Source organism: Erpetoichthys calabaricus, chromosome 6 (genome assembly GCF_900747795.2).
Source record: "Erpetoichthys calabaricus chromosome 6, fErpCal1.3, whole genome shotgun sequence".
Lineage (NCBI taxonomy): Eukaryota > Metazoa > Chordata > Cladistia > Polypteriformes > Polypteridae > Erpetoichthys > Erpetoichthys calabaricus.
The window spans coordinates 196,606,074-196,622,835 of record NC_041399.2 but is presented as its reverse complement, the minus strand read 5'-3'; the positions used below and the strand labels follow the sequence as shown (position 1 = coordinate 196,622,835).

Below are 16,762 nucleotides of genomic sequence, written 5' to 3'. Positions count from 1 at the left end.
GTCCTTATTTTTCTTAGGAAAGATGGTAATTAATGCTTGGAGAAAAGTTTGAGGTAAAATGTTATTGTCCCTGGCTTCAATAAATGTTGCTAATAAAAGGGGGGCTAACTTAATTGAAATTTTTTTGTAGAATTCGGCAGGGTAACCATCAGGGCCTGCAACTTTCCCACTCTGAAGTGAGTGCAGAGCTTCTAGTAATCCTGAGAGTCTCAGAGGTTTATCCAATTACTCTGCACTGAGAGTACCTAGCATTAGATTGTGTCTTGTCTTCTTTAAACTGAATAGAATATAAGGACTTAGAGTAGTCTCTAAGTGTATGCATTATAATATAATATTTGCCATTTTTCAGTCCTTCAGAATTTCCCCAGTGTGCAGTGATTTCCTTAAAATATACATCAAGGGTTTATATCTGTACCTGCTAATCCACCTTAAGAACTCAAGGATAAATATTATCTGATCCTGGTGATTTGTTTGATTTCAGCCTATTTAATCTGAGTACCACTTCACCCTCTACAATTTCTAAATCACTCAGTACTTTCTTAGTAGTCTGGGAGGTTATCTAATTCCTCACAATAGAAGACCTCAGAAAAATGCAAGTTTAGAGCATCCACTATTTCACTGTCTGTATATTTTATTTCCCATTTACTATTCCTGATACACTTCATCTTCTCCTCGACTATTCATTGAGTTTGTGTTAGAGTTTGATAATGACCGATTGATATTTCCTGATTTTTCTTTTCTTGGATTTTTGCAACTACTGTTTGTTGGATTCTGCTTTTTTATTGTGTGTTGAGTGTTTTTTGCTTTAGAATTTATTTTAGGCATACTCTTTACTTTATTTTTTCTCCCTTTTCTCTGTTTTTCTACTTTTACCTTCTTTATAAACATTCATTATTTTGGTTTGTCTCCACAAGTCAGAGTTTTTCAGAGTTTCTCCCTCTTATGAAGCATTTGTGACATTTTAGGACTTTATATTTTCATTCGCAGGAATAATTGATTAGACACACCTATACATAAATAAAAACACCCTTAATCTTTAAAACTCAGCAAGATATTGAAAATATGACTCATTCAGCTCCAATGTATCTTAAGGTATAACATAAGACAGCAGGTGCTGGAATTTATGTGTGCCATAAAGTGCACACCACCATCCTTTATTGGCCTATCCAGTATGAATGGAAAATGCTTAGCATTTTTATATATTCAATTATTATTGCAATTATAATTTTACCAAACAGCATCAAGCAAATAGTAACATAAAGAGTTGAAAGCTACCCTCATGTTTACTGCTATTATTTACTTGGCAATTCCCTTCAGCAGCTCTTCTTGACGCTTTACAATATTTTCTTCAGCTTTTCTATATATCTCATTGGTGTAGTGTGTGCCTCCATTACTTGCCACCATCTTGTCGATTTTCTCTAAAAGCTCTATCACTTGCTTTTGGTTGTTTGGGTTCTTATTGTTAACAACATGATATCTGTAGCCACATTTCCTCACCATCTCTTGTAGATCTTTGCTGCTGCGTTCAAGATAACTATCCACTGACTGAGCTCTGAGGTTATCCCCATGAGTAAACAGGATCATTGTATAACTCAAGGCCCGATCTCCAAATACGTTCTGGATGATCTTAATGGCATCACTCTCTTCTTTGCTGAATTGGCCCACCTTCAGTACCAGCAGAAAGACGTGAGGCCCTGGCGATGATAAAGAATAGCATTTTCCAATGTTGGACTTAACTTCTTCTACTGATAGTTTTTTGTCCAGCAAACCAGGGGTGTCAATAATTGAGACATGTCTTCCCTGAACCATTCCTTTTCTTTTCTCTACCTCCTTCACAGGCGAGGCTGAGAAGACCTCGTTCCTCGGCTCATCTGCCCCCAGTATTGTGCTGATTGCTGTGCTCTTTCCAACTCCAGCTTTTCCTCCAAGAATAATTCTTAAATCAGGGCCTGAGGCCACCCTTGGTCGTCTTTCCTCTGCTGGAGGTAGCTTTGCTCCTCCATTCTTTGCTGAAAAATAGAAAACATTCTTTCACCAAACTTTCTTGTTTTTATTATATTTGTTAAATGAAGAAAATCCAACATTACCAACTTGATTTTTACTTATATTGTGCATTTGTTGTTTTCTTTCTTTCATTGGTTCCTAAAGCAGAATTCTAAGAGTTTCATGTTTAATTATTTTTGTAATGTTCACAATCACAATGATGTTCCTTGGAGCACAAAGATAAAATGTAATTGCCTGTAATAAAGTTCCAATAAAGAATCAAAAATAGAGTGGATGAAAAAACACACTCTAAAAAGAGAAAAAGGGCTCTTTTTGATTTAAGGTAATTTTAGTAGTTGTAATGAACTATATTAATATGTTTGTTCACCTAACATAATTTTTTGCTTTCCTTCAAATTGAAAAACCTTGCTGTCGCTTAATGTAACTTCTTCTATTTAGTCTAAAGCAAAAAATCGCTTTGGAGACCGGGCTCGCACCAATGGCAGAAGACCTACATGAGCCCGACCCCTTTGACTTCACTTCCTGTCTCCCCCTTTAAAAGCCTCCACCTTTTCCCTATTCCCTTAGTTCTGTTTGGACTCGGTTTTGTGCACATCAGTGCTGTATTATTTTGAAAAGCAACTTTGCAGCCAGGAAACCAAATTATACGGGTGGCTGCCCCAAACCTTTATATGACTCTGCCTTGAGTTTGTGACAATATATATAGAATTTAAGTTGGCATTACAGTGAATACAATAATGGACAAAATTTTAATTTGAGTTCATCCATCCATTATCCAACCCGCTATATCCTAACTACAGGGTGACGGGGGTCTGCTGGAGCCAATCCCAGCCAACACAGGGCGCAAGGCAGGAAACAAACCCCGGGCAGGGTGCCAGCCCACCGCAGTTAATTTGAGTTTTTAAAGAAATTTGGTTTGAGCTAAATACATTTTTTTGCTTTTATTCAAGTTTTTGAAAAGGTTAAAACAAACTCAAATGAATTACGTTTACTCAAATACTTTTTAAAACTTGAAAGAAATCAATTAAATTGCTTGTTACCTTGTGAAGTAATTTATTTAGGTTGATCCAACAAAACATTTTTTACAGTGCAACAAGAAGGTCAAAATTCAAAAATATACAAGAGTGCAAGCACAGCAAAACACAGATAACTCACAGATAACTCATAGACTCCAGTGCGCATTCACCATGAACCACCAGGAACTGCAGGAACTCCAGATTTATAAGGCAGTTCCTTGTGACAATTGTCAGGTGGAGGACCACCCACAAAACACACAAACCATAACAAAGGCAGCTTATATAAAATAGTGTTTCCCAACCTTTGTTGATGTCCTAACTCAGTTTTTCACATACCATTGTGTTCGTGACCCACCATTCCTGTGAATTTAGCATGACCCAATCTCCCCTTTGGTGTATCGAGCACGATCATCAAACGGGATGGAAGGAGGCCCACGTGATCACCAGAGCGTCAGAGCGTTAGATGAATCAAGGGCAGTCATTAATACTTTTCCTTCTTGGTGAATCAAGCACAATTGTCAAGCAAAGGTTGTGGAGGTGGTCCAAAATTGGCCATGATCCACCTGCGATTCTGCAGCTGTGAAAGTACGGTTGTCAGAGGAGTGGGTAGGGGTGCAGTTTCGTCTGAGGTCAGCTGTGGCACTCCTGCAATATCTACAGGTTGGGAAATGCTGCCATATTAAAAACAAAAATAAAGAATGATGCACATAGTTGACATTAAAAGGATCAAAAACAAACACAAGAGACATGAAACATGAATTTGAGGAACCCTGGCTGAGACATGACAAAAAGCTGATATTAACCTCCTTAGTGTTAGACCTGAGCATCACTTGGGCTGTAAAAACAGTGCAAAAAGCGTTAGTCCTGAGCATCACTCAGGCAACTTTATAGACGTGTCTTGCATGAGTGTTAGACCTGAGGATTACTCGGGCTGTAAAAATGGCAGCAGCGTTAGTGCCGAGCATTGCTCAGAAAATGATACAGGCATGTCTAGTGTAAGAGACAGGCAATGGTGCAGACTCATCTTCTTCTAGTCTCATAATGGGGTCTTGTAAGAAAAGTTTTTCAGTAGCCCAGGTGTTGCGCGCTCTTGATAGTGATATAAGCAGTGATGACAAAGAGAATCTGACTTCAGGAAGTGGAATGGAAACAGACAGTGAAACTGATGAATCCGAATGCGACGTTCGTATCAATTGAAATTGTGTAGTTTGCTGTCTCAAAGCTGATCAGTTTGAAAAGAATATCTGCAAGGAATTACACTACTATTGTCCAGACTGTGACGCTGGATTATATATTTCACTGTGCTTCAAGATATTGGCATTATTTTTATTAATATTATTATTCATTATTATGATTTGTTTCATTAATATACTTTCTACACTTCTGACTCTGTACATTTAGTGTTTTCCATATTTTACACTAGAAAGATGACATTTAATAAATACATAATTTTTTCAATCCAAAAAATGCAACACTATTTATGTTTAAATATAACGTGAAGGAGGCTACAAAACAAAATGACGTGATTTGTTACAATTAATTAATGTCAACAAAGAGGTCTATTCATCTCAGTATTTTAATTTTATTCCCCATACTTAGTCATATGGTGCTTTCTTTAAAATTCTTAATTTATTGTATATTCCACCACATGTACCACCATATTTGTGCTTGCCTATCCATTGTCTTATACAGGGCTGTACTCAGCATTTTCTTTTATTTATGAAGTATCAGGCATCATACACTGATACTGACATTTGCAAATCCAAATTTCCTAATTTGTGTGGGGGGTTGGTTGATGAGCCAAATATTCAAAAGCCAATTTGACTTTAAAGTATTATGTGAAGCAAATGTTATATAATGAGACCAGACAAGCAAATGTGTGTTAATAAATAAACCAAATTCATAATCATAAATCATAATCAATCTTTACACCAAGCCAAAAACAAAACCCTAAACTGTATTCGAAGTTCACTCAATATAGTCGTTATACCAGTAAATCAACAAAAACAAAATGTACACACAACGTGTACTGTTGCTGTCCAACAACGACCCAAAACATCTGGGGTTGACCTTTGAGGCTGTTGCAATGATGACATTGTGTGTCAGAAACTGCTTTAGTAATTCTGCAGTAACATGGCAGCCATTTCATCAGAAAATGGAGGAGCCCACAAAAATAAAGAAGGAATCAAGAAAGAAACAATTTTAAATCCTAACTCTAATCGCAAACTTGTTGAAAATAAGCCCAAATCAAAAAAGTAGCAGTGGGAATAATTCAGCAACCCTAACTTTTATTTTCAATTCAGAAATCTCTTTACAAAATGAGATAAAAATGTTAAACTAAACATAATCATAACATAAACCGTCCTGCTTTTCATATTTATATGCAGAAATAATTTCCCAATGCACTCACTACCAGAAACCCCATCCCCATTTTAGTAGCCACTTTCCTGAGACCTTCACCCATGAAATGCTAAAGGGAGTACCTACACCATTCAAACATTCCCACCTGTCTTCTTCTTTTTTGACTGCAGATACCATTACGACTGAGTGGTACTGCTGCACCATCATTGTATTATTCTGTGTTCATTTACATAGATAGAACTTAGTTTGTCCCCAGGGGCAATTTACTTGCTTTCCAAAAAGTATTGCTGCACACAGAGCCGCTTGCACTGCAACAGGAATATGTAATTGATATATACAATAAAAATCTAAAATTGTGTTTGCAGCAATTATTTAAGAATTATATTGCAACAATTATGCAGTTAAAGTTTGATTTCAGGGAGAGCTGAGTTTTCCCCCTTCAATATTTGTTCTGGAAAAGGCATGAATTTAAGCAAATTTTCTATAAGGCATGTCTTTGTATTTTTTATACTAGTTAAAGTTTAATTGACAAGAACTTTAGAAGAAACAGGACCTGTCTTTCAGATTGTATTTCCTTTGGGGATTTTCTGGTGTACTGCTCAGCCAGTTTCTATGTCCCTAAATTAAGTCAATCATAGATGCTGTCATGAAAATCCCCTCCGTCCCCTCCAGGAGGCGCTCTCTTTCTGCAAACACAGGCTCATTCCACCACATTGTGCTAAGAGGTACCTCTGGGGGTCAATTCTGCCCACTGCTATCAGGCAATTCAGTGCTTCCACTCGATGTTCTCTTTTATTGCTTAATTGATTGATTGATTGATTGATTGGCTGTATTATTTGTCCTCTGAGTCTGTATTCTTGTTTTGTATGTCTCTGCTGCTTTATGCTTCTGAATTTCCCTATGAGATTGCTAAAGTTTATCTAATCTAATTGAATCTAATTATTACAAAGAACCCTTTAAAGTCAGTCTCTTTTTTGGCTGTTTCTGCTATTTTCATTTGAAAAGGCAATAACTTCATCATCCTTTACACAATATTCATGTTTTATCCCTCAAAATAAAGATCATACATTTCTCTTTGAGAATTTTTACACACACAAAGAAGGCAACAGGAAACATGTCTTTTGGTATGGACTTGTATGTGACCTTTATGTAGTATGTGAGCCTACCCCTTCAATAATATTACCCAGAGTGCTGTGCAGTAGAAGAATCCATGTGTTTTAGTGTAGTGTTTTTTTGGTAGAAGCAGCAGTGAATGCGCAAAAGCATCAGACAATTCAAATTGATTCAAGAGAAGTGAGTAACTGCTATTGAATTTGTCGGGAGCAAGCCTTAGTTAACTCATCCTTCCAATCTGCCACCGTCAGCAAGAAATGCTATACAGTGGAACCTCGGTTTGCGAGTAACTTGGTTTACGAGTGTTTTGCAAGACGAGCAAAAATTTGTATTAAATTTTCACTTGATAAACGAGCGAGGTCTTGCAGTACGAGTAGTATGTACTGTATACGCTTTGTCTGCTGAACGTCATGTGATCACAACTGAGCTGATGGTTCTTCTCTCTATCTCGCTGCGGGATTGTGGGCAATTGTATCTTATTCTCCGTCTGAGTCGGCGTGCCTCACTCATATAGTCAACATCCGTACGAACGTATAGTGTTTACTACAGCATTAGCATTGTGACTGTGTGCGTGCGCGCTCGTGTGTGTGTGTGTGCTCGCGTGCGTGCGTGCGAGTCCCCGTCTTGCACCCTAAAACACGAAGCTGAGTCTCAGTACTTTAGCAACACCAGCTTTATTCAGCTTGAAACAGCAACAGCGCGGTTATTTATACACAGACACAGCAGTCAGGCAGGGCCCTGCACATTTATAATGTTCCTTGTTTCTTATATCACCCATTGACGGCAGGCGCTTATAGCATGTCTGCGATCTTTTCGGATTTGCTTTTACGGAGAACTGCTACACCGCTGGGAGACTGCGATTGCTTTGGGACACTCTTCCACGTGTCGCCCCGTTGGGTGCAATCCCACAAGAGTTTAGAAACTCACTCACACCAGCCATGGTTCTTTTCAAAGGTAAAGTGCAAGTTAATTTGCTTTATGTATTTTTACTTTATATTTTGTATTAATCATTTTTATATGAATAGTTTTGTGATGTGGAACGAATCATCTGAGTTTCCATTATTTCTTATGGGGAAATTCACTTTGATATATGAGTGCTTTGGACTACGAGCATGTTTCCGGAACAAATTATGCTCGCAAATCCACTGTATTCTGATATTTCATTCTATAAATTTTATCTCAGGGAGGCATGACAGCGCAGTGGTTAGCATGGATGCCTCACAGCTCAGGTCAGATTTTTGCCCACAGTAATCAGTCCAGCATAGTTGGGAGACACTTCCTAAGCTGTCAAGTACACTTACACCATTACAATCCACATAAGACTCATTCAGTTACTCCTTTCCTTTGACTTCAGAGCATTTTTCTGAATTTGCCAAATTTTTCCAAACATTTCTGCAATTTCACCAAACTTGAGGCTAAGCGAATTCAGCAAAGTTTACTCATCACTAATAATTGTTTACATATACAATTTTAGCTAAGAATATCTTATTTATGTACATACTACATGCATTAACTATTGTGAAATATTTCACTGCACTTGGATAAATGCTAATTTGGAAAAAGAAATTTTGTATATTTTTTTTGTTGTTTATTTCACCTTATACAATTTCTTGTATTAGGAATTTGTTAGTTTTCGCATACCCCTTGGGGTCAGAGCGCAGGGTCAGCCATTGTACAGCAACCGTGGAGCAATTACAGGTCTTGCTCAAGGGCCCAACACAGTAGGATCTCTTTCGGCAGTGATGGGGATTTGAACCGGCAACCTTCTGGATACCAGCACAGATCCTTAGCCTCAGAGCCACCACTCCGCCCTAAATATATTCTTCATATAATAGTTTCCCTTCTGTGTAGAAGCATCAACTAAATGGTCTGCTCTGGCTGGTCAAACCTCTTCTGCTCTTATGCATTGCCACTACAAATTTTGATGAACTCTGTACACGTTATAGTAACGACCCTTTAAACCTATAAAGAAATAATAATGCTTAAAAACTCATTTCTACACTAAAGATAAACACATTTCTACACCTTGACAAGAGTTTCAAATAAAAAAAACCTTTAAACTACATTAAACCTTAAAATACATAAATTTCTGTTCATCCCAAAAACTAACACAAACATTGTGACACATGATGCTGCTCCTATTCTTGGTCAGTGGATTGTTCATTTTGATCTTTTTTATTGGGTGCTACAGGTCTGGTTTGCAGCTCTTGCTAAAGCGGTTGCCATTCCTTGAAGAACGCCGCTAGATTCCGCATGCTCTCCCTTTTCAAATTGATGTATAAATTGATTGTCATATTCTGCTGCTTCTCTTGCCTTCTCTTTGTATAAGCGATGTGCAGCATTTTCCTTCTTCTGATGCTCCACTTCCATCATTTTCATTTGCTTCACTTGCTCCCGTCTTTGCTGCTCTTCACTTGTTTTCAGGTTTTCTAGCTCTTTGCGCACTTTATCCATGGCCTCTACTAGTCGAACTCGTTGGTCTGAATCCTGTACTTGACTCAGCTTTTCCCTCATCTCATTAAGAAATTTCTCTTTTTGTTCCTTTTCTTCCTTTCTTTTGTTGGCCAGCTTTTCCAGATTTTTTTTAAATTCATCCACCGCCTGTAGGAATTTTGTCTTTAGGCTTTGCTTCTCAGTTTGGAATTCCCCATTTTCACTGTTCATAATCTCATTTTGTTTTTCAGTTATACATTTCTCTGCTCGCCGATAGTTGTCACTTGTGTAACAACATCCTCCATTTTTCTGCACCATGTCATCAATTTTCTCGAAAAGTTCCACAACCTGTTTCTGATCATGCATGTTCTTATTGTTCAAAAGGTGATAACGGAAATTACATTTCTGAATCAAATTTGTAAGTTCTTTATCGGCATCCTGAAGGAACTGTTTAATTTGTTTACCTTCTAGGTCATCACCACGAGTGAAGATAATCATAGTGTAGTTCTTGGCTTTTTTACCAAATATGTCCTTAACTATTTTTACTGCTTCCCTTTCCTCCTGAGTGAATCGTCCCACAGGAACCACAATGAGGAATGCATGAGGACCTGGGGCTGAGAGTGAGAAGCATCTTCCAATTTCATTCCTGATTTGGTTTTGAGGGATCTTTGTGTCAAATAAACCAGGAGTGTCGACTACATAGACCAGCTTCCCATGTGACACTGCTTTCTCTTTTTGGCACTTTGTTGTTACAGATACCGAACAGGGTTTGGAATCAAATGCCATCTTCCCCAGGATAGTGTTTCCTGTAGCACTCTTCCCAACTCCAGTTTTCCCTCCCAGAACTATTCTCAATTCTGGCAATTTTTTTTGTAGTAGAGATGTGTCATCTTGCTCTAAAGAATAAAAATTGCACGCATTTTAATACTGTTAAATTGAAGGTGTGTTTAGTTTTCAACATCTTTAAGGATAAAAACAGATACTTGAAAGGTGATATTTATTATATTAACTATCTTTGCTTTGCTAACTACCAATTTTTCAATTTGGTAACATTTAAAAATGAAACAGAAAAAGTAATTATTAATTTATTACTTACAGTTTATTTGTTTCTAGAATATTCACCTTTTTAAATACTTTGTGTGTTAAACATGTCTCCCTAAACTATATTAATCAATAATCAGAAATAATATTCCACAAATAAATGTTTAATTATTATTACGGTATATGGAACAAATGCTCTTCTTAGGACTCTCCCACAAACTTTAAACATGATTACGCAAGTTCAGTAAATAAATGAATGGACTGACACTTTGGGGCACAAATTTTCTTTACAGGTCAAAATCTACTAAGAAAATCATTAAAATCAATAGGATGATCACTTTTAAATTACTAATAATTGAGCCAAGTTTAAGTTAGAAAAAATTATATCAAGGGTGTACTGGGTAATCATCAGTGTGCCCCAGGGTCAATGCTGGCCGTTCTCCTGTTCTCTTTCTATTCACCTCCTCACTAGGCCCTATCATTGAGCCCCCATGTTTTTTTCTATTGATACACAGCTGCATCTGTTGTTCCCTCCAGAAGACCACATGGTATCAACTAAAATCTCTGCATGTCCCACTGATATTGCAGCCTGGATGAAGGAACACCATTTCCAGCTCAATGTGGCAAAGACAGACCTTCTTGTTATTCTAGCTCATTTGTCTCTCTTCAGGTTGGCTCATTATCGCTAACACCAATTCACTATGCAACCTTGGGGCTTTAACTGATGACAAACTGTCCTTCAGGAACTATGCTACTACTGTCTCTGTCTTGCACATTCACAAGATCAGACCGTATTTGACGGAATATGCAGCACAACTCCTGGTCCAGGCTTTGGTTTTGTCAACTATGTTTCTCTATTGTTGTTTTCTTGGTCCTGTATTCCTACTTCTTACCATCTCCACTGCAGTCAGTACAGTCATAAAATACAAGTAAATATGACTAAAAATGTTTAATTCCTGGTATCTGGAAGACTGAATATGGTACACATGACACAGGCTTACTCTAAAGCCAACTGGTTGAATGAAAATGAATGCCTTTCCTGCACCAACAATCTGGATGCTGTTCCAGAAGCAACAGAAACTTAATGTTAGGTCTACCATACCTAAGCAGGTATGTCACTTACAGAAATTCTTTAATGATTGCTACTAATGGGGTGTACTAAATAGGGGAATGAGACAAAGTATAGGAGGTGGAGAACTTTGAAAGTTGTCTGCAGCTCAATCTCAGCAAAACCAAGTAAGTGATTATTGACTTTCACCACACCAATGATGCTCTATGTCCACTCACTATTCAGGGAGTAGATGTAGAGGTGGTGCACTGCTACAACTACATGGGAGTCCACATCGGTGGCAGGTTGGACTGATCTTGTAACACAGAGGAACTATATAAGAAAGGGCAGAGCCAGCTCTTTTTTCTTAAGTGACACTCTTCACATCTTCTACAACTCTGTGATGATCAGTGTAATTTTCTGTGGTATGGTGTGCTCAGCTGGTAAAATCACTTCAAAAGATCAACGAAATGATTAAAAAGGCAGGATCAGTTATGGATGCATTCTGGACTTTCTGGAGGTAGTAGCAAAGCAGAGAATGAAAAAAAAGAGTGCCATTATGAACAATGCTGCACATCCTCTCTATGACACACTGACATTGAGGACATTCAGCCAATAAATTATTCATCAGAGTTGTGTCAAGAAATGTAACGGGCTCCTTCATACCAACAGCAATATGCCTGCATACTGCCTCACTGTGACTCTAACTACCAAATCAGACATTTTTTATTAATTTAGTTTCAGTCATTTCGGTGTGTGTTCAGACATATTATATTTAGTGAACTTCTATAAAAAAACAAATTGCCCCATGGGAACAAATAAGGCCCTACCTACAATTATGAACATGCTGTAATTTCACTCTTTTTTAGTTACTAGTATACTTCTTCATTCATTCTACATTGAAACCTTAACTAATTTAACATAGGTTGCTCCATATTTGAAAGGGTAATGTTAAAAGCCTAAAATGCCAGCTTCTAGTCACAAAATTTAATAATTAATTATATTTGCCAGTTAATTGCAGGGTCTGTGGCAAAGGTCACTTGCAGTTTCTTTTATTAAAGAAGCTTCTAGCATTCATGAAGCATTAGCTGAAAACTGCTATTACATAGATGTAGCACAGTGGCACAGAAGTTCATGACATTCCTTCACAGTTGTACGGACCTGAATTTAGTTCACAGCTGTTAGAATTTTCACTTTCTCAATGTGTTAATCTTAGTTTTCTCCATGTAAACTGATAATTAGAAATTGGCAGTGTGGTATCTCGTCCAAGGTTGCATCCTGTGTTGCTCCTGGCACTAACAGCCTAAACTTCAACCTATAAGTGACTGTTGTGGGCACTAGGTGGCATACAGCTCCCCAAACCCTGGACGCAATAGACACAGAGTCCAAGTCCAGCACACAACACGTGTTTATTAAGTGAGGGAAGCAGTTTTGTTTCGTTTCCCACCTTATGCAACACAGTACCAACAAGCACAAATACACAGTCCCTTTCGTCTTCTTGTCCCTCTCTTCTGTCTCTTGAGCACCTCTAATCCTCCTCCCGCAAGCTTTGCCCTCCACTTCCCAACTCTGACTCCCTGAATGGAGTGAGGTGGCCCCTTTTATAGAGCACCCAGAAGTGCTCCAGGTGTTCCACAATCTCCTTCTGGCCGCCATTCTCCATGAGTCCCCTGGCAGTGGCCACAGGCCCCAGCAGGGTTGAGTTTCCATGCTCCAAACCCGGGGTGCTGTAGCAAGCTACGGGGGCTGCCCTGTGTCATCCCTGGGGAGGTATTGCCCATGCAAGCTCCTTCCCCTGGTCCTTCCATTACAGAGGCGTCCATGCTGGGTACAAATCCCGGCTGTCCGTTACACTGTGTAGTGAGCAAAAAAAGTGACAAAAACACAAATGCACACTTCTGCATGAATCTCTGCCTCAAATAACAATGTATTGTTTCATGAATAGTAATGAGTAAAACAGCTTAGTTTTGTTTCACCGATAGTTTCATGAAACTGACACAAAAATAGGCGGTTTCTTCTAAAAAGAGTATTTTAGGGGTTTAAAAGATTTTTGGGGGGTTGGAAAGAAACGTCTATTGTTCCCTATTGCTTTGTTCACACCTCCATGTTTACCTGTGGTCTATTCCACAGCTGAATGATGCATGTAATCCTTCACACACCAATAAAATCAATTCTGTTTATGCCTCTTTTTCACATCATCACAAACAAGTGCAGTGTATTTTTTTAAAATGTGACATGCTGCATACTTGGTACAATTAAATGCACCGATGTGCACATCCCTATTTTTGGAAAAAAAATACATTCAATGACAACAAGCACAAATGAATGTCTTGTCTATACTTTAATATTATTTTCAGTCTATTGACTTCACCCAGATAACTAATAATCTTAACTTTTATTACAGTCATTAAATTCTTGAAAGGCAATACAAACAAGTTATGGCTCATTTATTAAGAATGTCACAAATCCAAAAAACGTCTGAAAACTCCTATTCACCTAAAGTTTTTGAAATGTCATTGAGTTGAGATTTGCAGATTCACATAGCGCCACTTTCAATTGCCCTACTTTGGTTATTGGTTCCATGTGTTTTCAATTATGTAGCTGCAGCAAGTTTATGAAACAAGCCATTTCTTCTAAAACCTGTAAATATATTGCGTAAAGTATAATGTGATAACATGCATTAAATGAACTGCTCTCACCTATCAGACATTTCATTAGTATTCTTCAGCAGCATATTTCCTACATTTTTATTTAAAAATTATGATTTTAACAGAGAGAAAAAAATTAAAAACATAAAAGTACAGTAATAAAACTTTTAAAACTTGCATAAACTCTCAGATGATTCTTCACTTTTGGGGAGTATTGATTAAAAGGATGACACAGAGGAGAGGAGTCTCTATGTTGTGTTGTGCTGGGATGGTAATATCACTGAAACATTAAAAGTGCAGGCTCAGTTATGGGGCACACTCTGGACCCTCAGAGAGAATGAAGACAAAAACGAATGCCATTAACAACAATGCTGCACATCCTTTCTCTGACACACAAACACTGAAGACATTCAGCCAACAAATTATTCAGTCGAAGTGTGTCATGAAATGTAAATGTAGCTCCTTTATACCAATAGCAATACACTTGTATAGTGTCTCACTGAGAAGTTATTGTTTTAAAGGCTTTAGGATCTTGTTGTCATGTGTACAGAGTACATTGAAATACTGGCATGTGCTAATAAGCATGCATTCACAATTCCATTAGTCAATCTAGTACCAATTCTCTAAAACTGAATGTAAAATATTATACACCTTGCCTTACCCTGAATTCAGTTATGTTACATTCAAGCATAAGCACTGGTAGAAGCGCACACTGAATGCTGTATATTTAATGGGATAAAACGATTTTCCAAAGGTAATGTGTTCATAACTCAGTCAGTGCTTACACAATTCATACCATAAAGTACATTTAGCTAATAAGAACATATACAAAACTTTTAAAATAATTAAATCCTGACCCTGGAACCAATGAAATAAAAGTATTTTAAAAACCTTATTAATTACCACAAAGTTGTTCCATCTTGACACGAATTTGGTTCACATTATTTGGTTGTTGATCCATTGTGTCTGTTTTCCTTGTAGTCCCTCTAACAGAGCAGAAAGGCAGTCAGAGGTGTGCGTGTATAATGCTGCTATTTATAATTTAGGCTGCCCATAATCCTGTTCTACAGAGGACTGGCACTCCCTCCCTGAAGTTAGGGAAGAAACAGGAAGCTATCAGGCATGTCAAGATTAAAATGCCACATTTACTTCATTCCAAAAAATGGAAAAAAATGTTTTGTTTACATATACTGTACACAGATGTGTTCAGTAAGATAATTAACTATTACATGTAATATTTTATTTAGTATCCTTTATTCATGTTTATATTTCCAGTCTTTGATGTTTTCCTTCTATCAAATTGAAGAATTAGATTCTAATATATACAAGTGAAAATGTAAAATGATTCTGTTTAAATTATAAAGAGCAGTTGCTCACTGAATAATACATGGAATACAGTATATTTAAACATGATCAATAATCTGATAATGCTATGTAAATAGAAGACTGACATTTAAAGGTTTTCTTCTAACGTTAATAGTGCGGTCGGTGCCTTTATAAGAACACATCTAACCAGATGCCTCAAACCAGTTCAGTCCAGTGCTGTATTTTTCATTGGGAAATAAGACATCAAACACAAAGTATGTGTTATAAGAACACTAAATAAATCTTATTTCATTTCGATCCTAGAGTATTAGTGTGTAGGATTTATTACATCACAAAAATGTTTAGTAAAGGGAAACAAAGATTTAATTTCTAGTTAAGTAATATGAAACATCTGTTTTCACTCTATGCATAAAAAAGCAATTCTTATTTCCATTCTTTCATGCACCTCCAGTGCAGGATTTACGTATAAGCTACACAAGCTATAGCTTAGGGCCCCCGCCTTCTTGGGGGCCCCCAAAACAAATTGTCCGAGTGAGCAATTGTCATATATACTTAAATATACTACAGCATTATTTGTCCCAATCAGGCCCGGCCTTAGGCATAGGCGAAGTAGGCGACCGCCTAGGGCCCCGGCGTCCGGGGGGCCCCGGATCGACTCCTTGGTCTAATTTTCACGCATTTCACAGAGCTTCCAGGGGGGCTCTGCCCCCTTCAGGGGGCCCCTGGACCCCCCTTTCGCCTAGGGCCCCATAATACCTAAGACCGGGCCTGTGCACCTCCCCTGAGTTTACACCACTGTCCCCATGGTCTTGTTTCTCTCTTCTGCTCAAACGAATTAGGTTGACTTATGTAGTTCCCGCCTTTAAGATTTTCTTGTAAATTTTGCCAAGTACTTTTTTTTTCTACTTTAAGTCCCATCCCAATCTTGACTCGTGCCACCCTTGCCAGACATACCCATATTTTTTTTTTTATATCTTCTAGGATTATGGCTAAAAGTACACTTCTCAAAAGAACTTCTCAAGGATTCCTTCTGTCAACATCCTAGTAGCATTATCTTGGTCACTTAATTTAGCACAAGTTGTATGGATGTTACCAAACTCTAAATGTATCCTGGAATTGTAAGCTTCATTTAAATGTCTGTCTTACATTAAACTGAATTGCAAAAGTTGGTTTCTAAAGACAAATTCAACACATCTAAAGGACAAGTGCCACCAACCTCCTCTTTCTTCGTACTTTTATTCTGGAGTTCTCTCTGTAAGTAGAGAGCTTTGATTCATGTCAGATAGGAAAGCCATCCAGAGACTCAACTTCTATCCTGGATTGTAAATACGATGTTTATTCTTAATATTTGTAATTCTTGTCTGGAATGCATGTCTCTGTTTCAGAATATTTTTTATATTCTAAGGTTCAGATGCAAATCTTTGAATCTCAAAATCCCAAGGTTGCACCTTGAAAATGAGAAAGGAGTTTTACACATAATGTATCATTACTATTATTTTTTCTCGGTTTGTGCTGGTTGCCTTTTACCAGGAACCCACTGGGATCTATAGGTCTTATTGCCAGATGGTCAGGACTTTATGAAGTATGCGGGCAGTTCTAAGGCGGTCGATCTTCTGCACTTGGGCTTTAACTAGAAGTTCTTCAAAATATTTTTGGAGACCTGTTTGAATAATTCCAAGTGCTCCAACCATGACTGGAAGCACGCAAGTTTTTGTGTTGTGTTCATATTTTCTACCACTTTGACTGAGACATTTGCACCATCTGGAACAGTC

General features: G+C 37.7%; 1 protein-coding gene across 1 annotated transcript; it reads right to left on the bottom strand.

Moving 5' to 3' along the window:
* Nucleotides 1-1,128: 1,128 nt before the first annotated feature.
* On the bottom strand, nucleotides 1,129-14,704 carry LOC114653143 (GTPase IMAP family member 8-like). The gene is made up of 3 exons (XM_051928799.1): nucleotides 14,568-14,704; nucleotides 8,672-9,823; nucleotides 1,129-2,009 (listed from the first exon to the last, which is right to left on the bottom strand). Exons 1-3 carry the CDS (start codon nucleotides 14,623-14,625, stop codon nucleotides 1,297-1,299), a joined length of 1,923 nt encoding a protein of 640 aa, XP_051784759.1. The 5' UTR covers nucleotides 14,626-14,704; the 3' UTR covers nucleotides 1,129-1,296.
* Nucleotides 14,705-16,762: the final 2,058 nt, after the last annotated feature.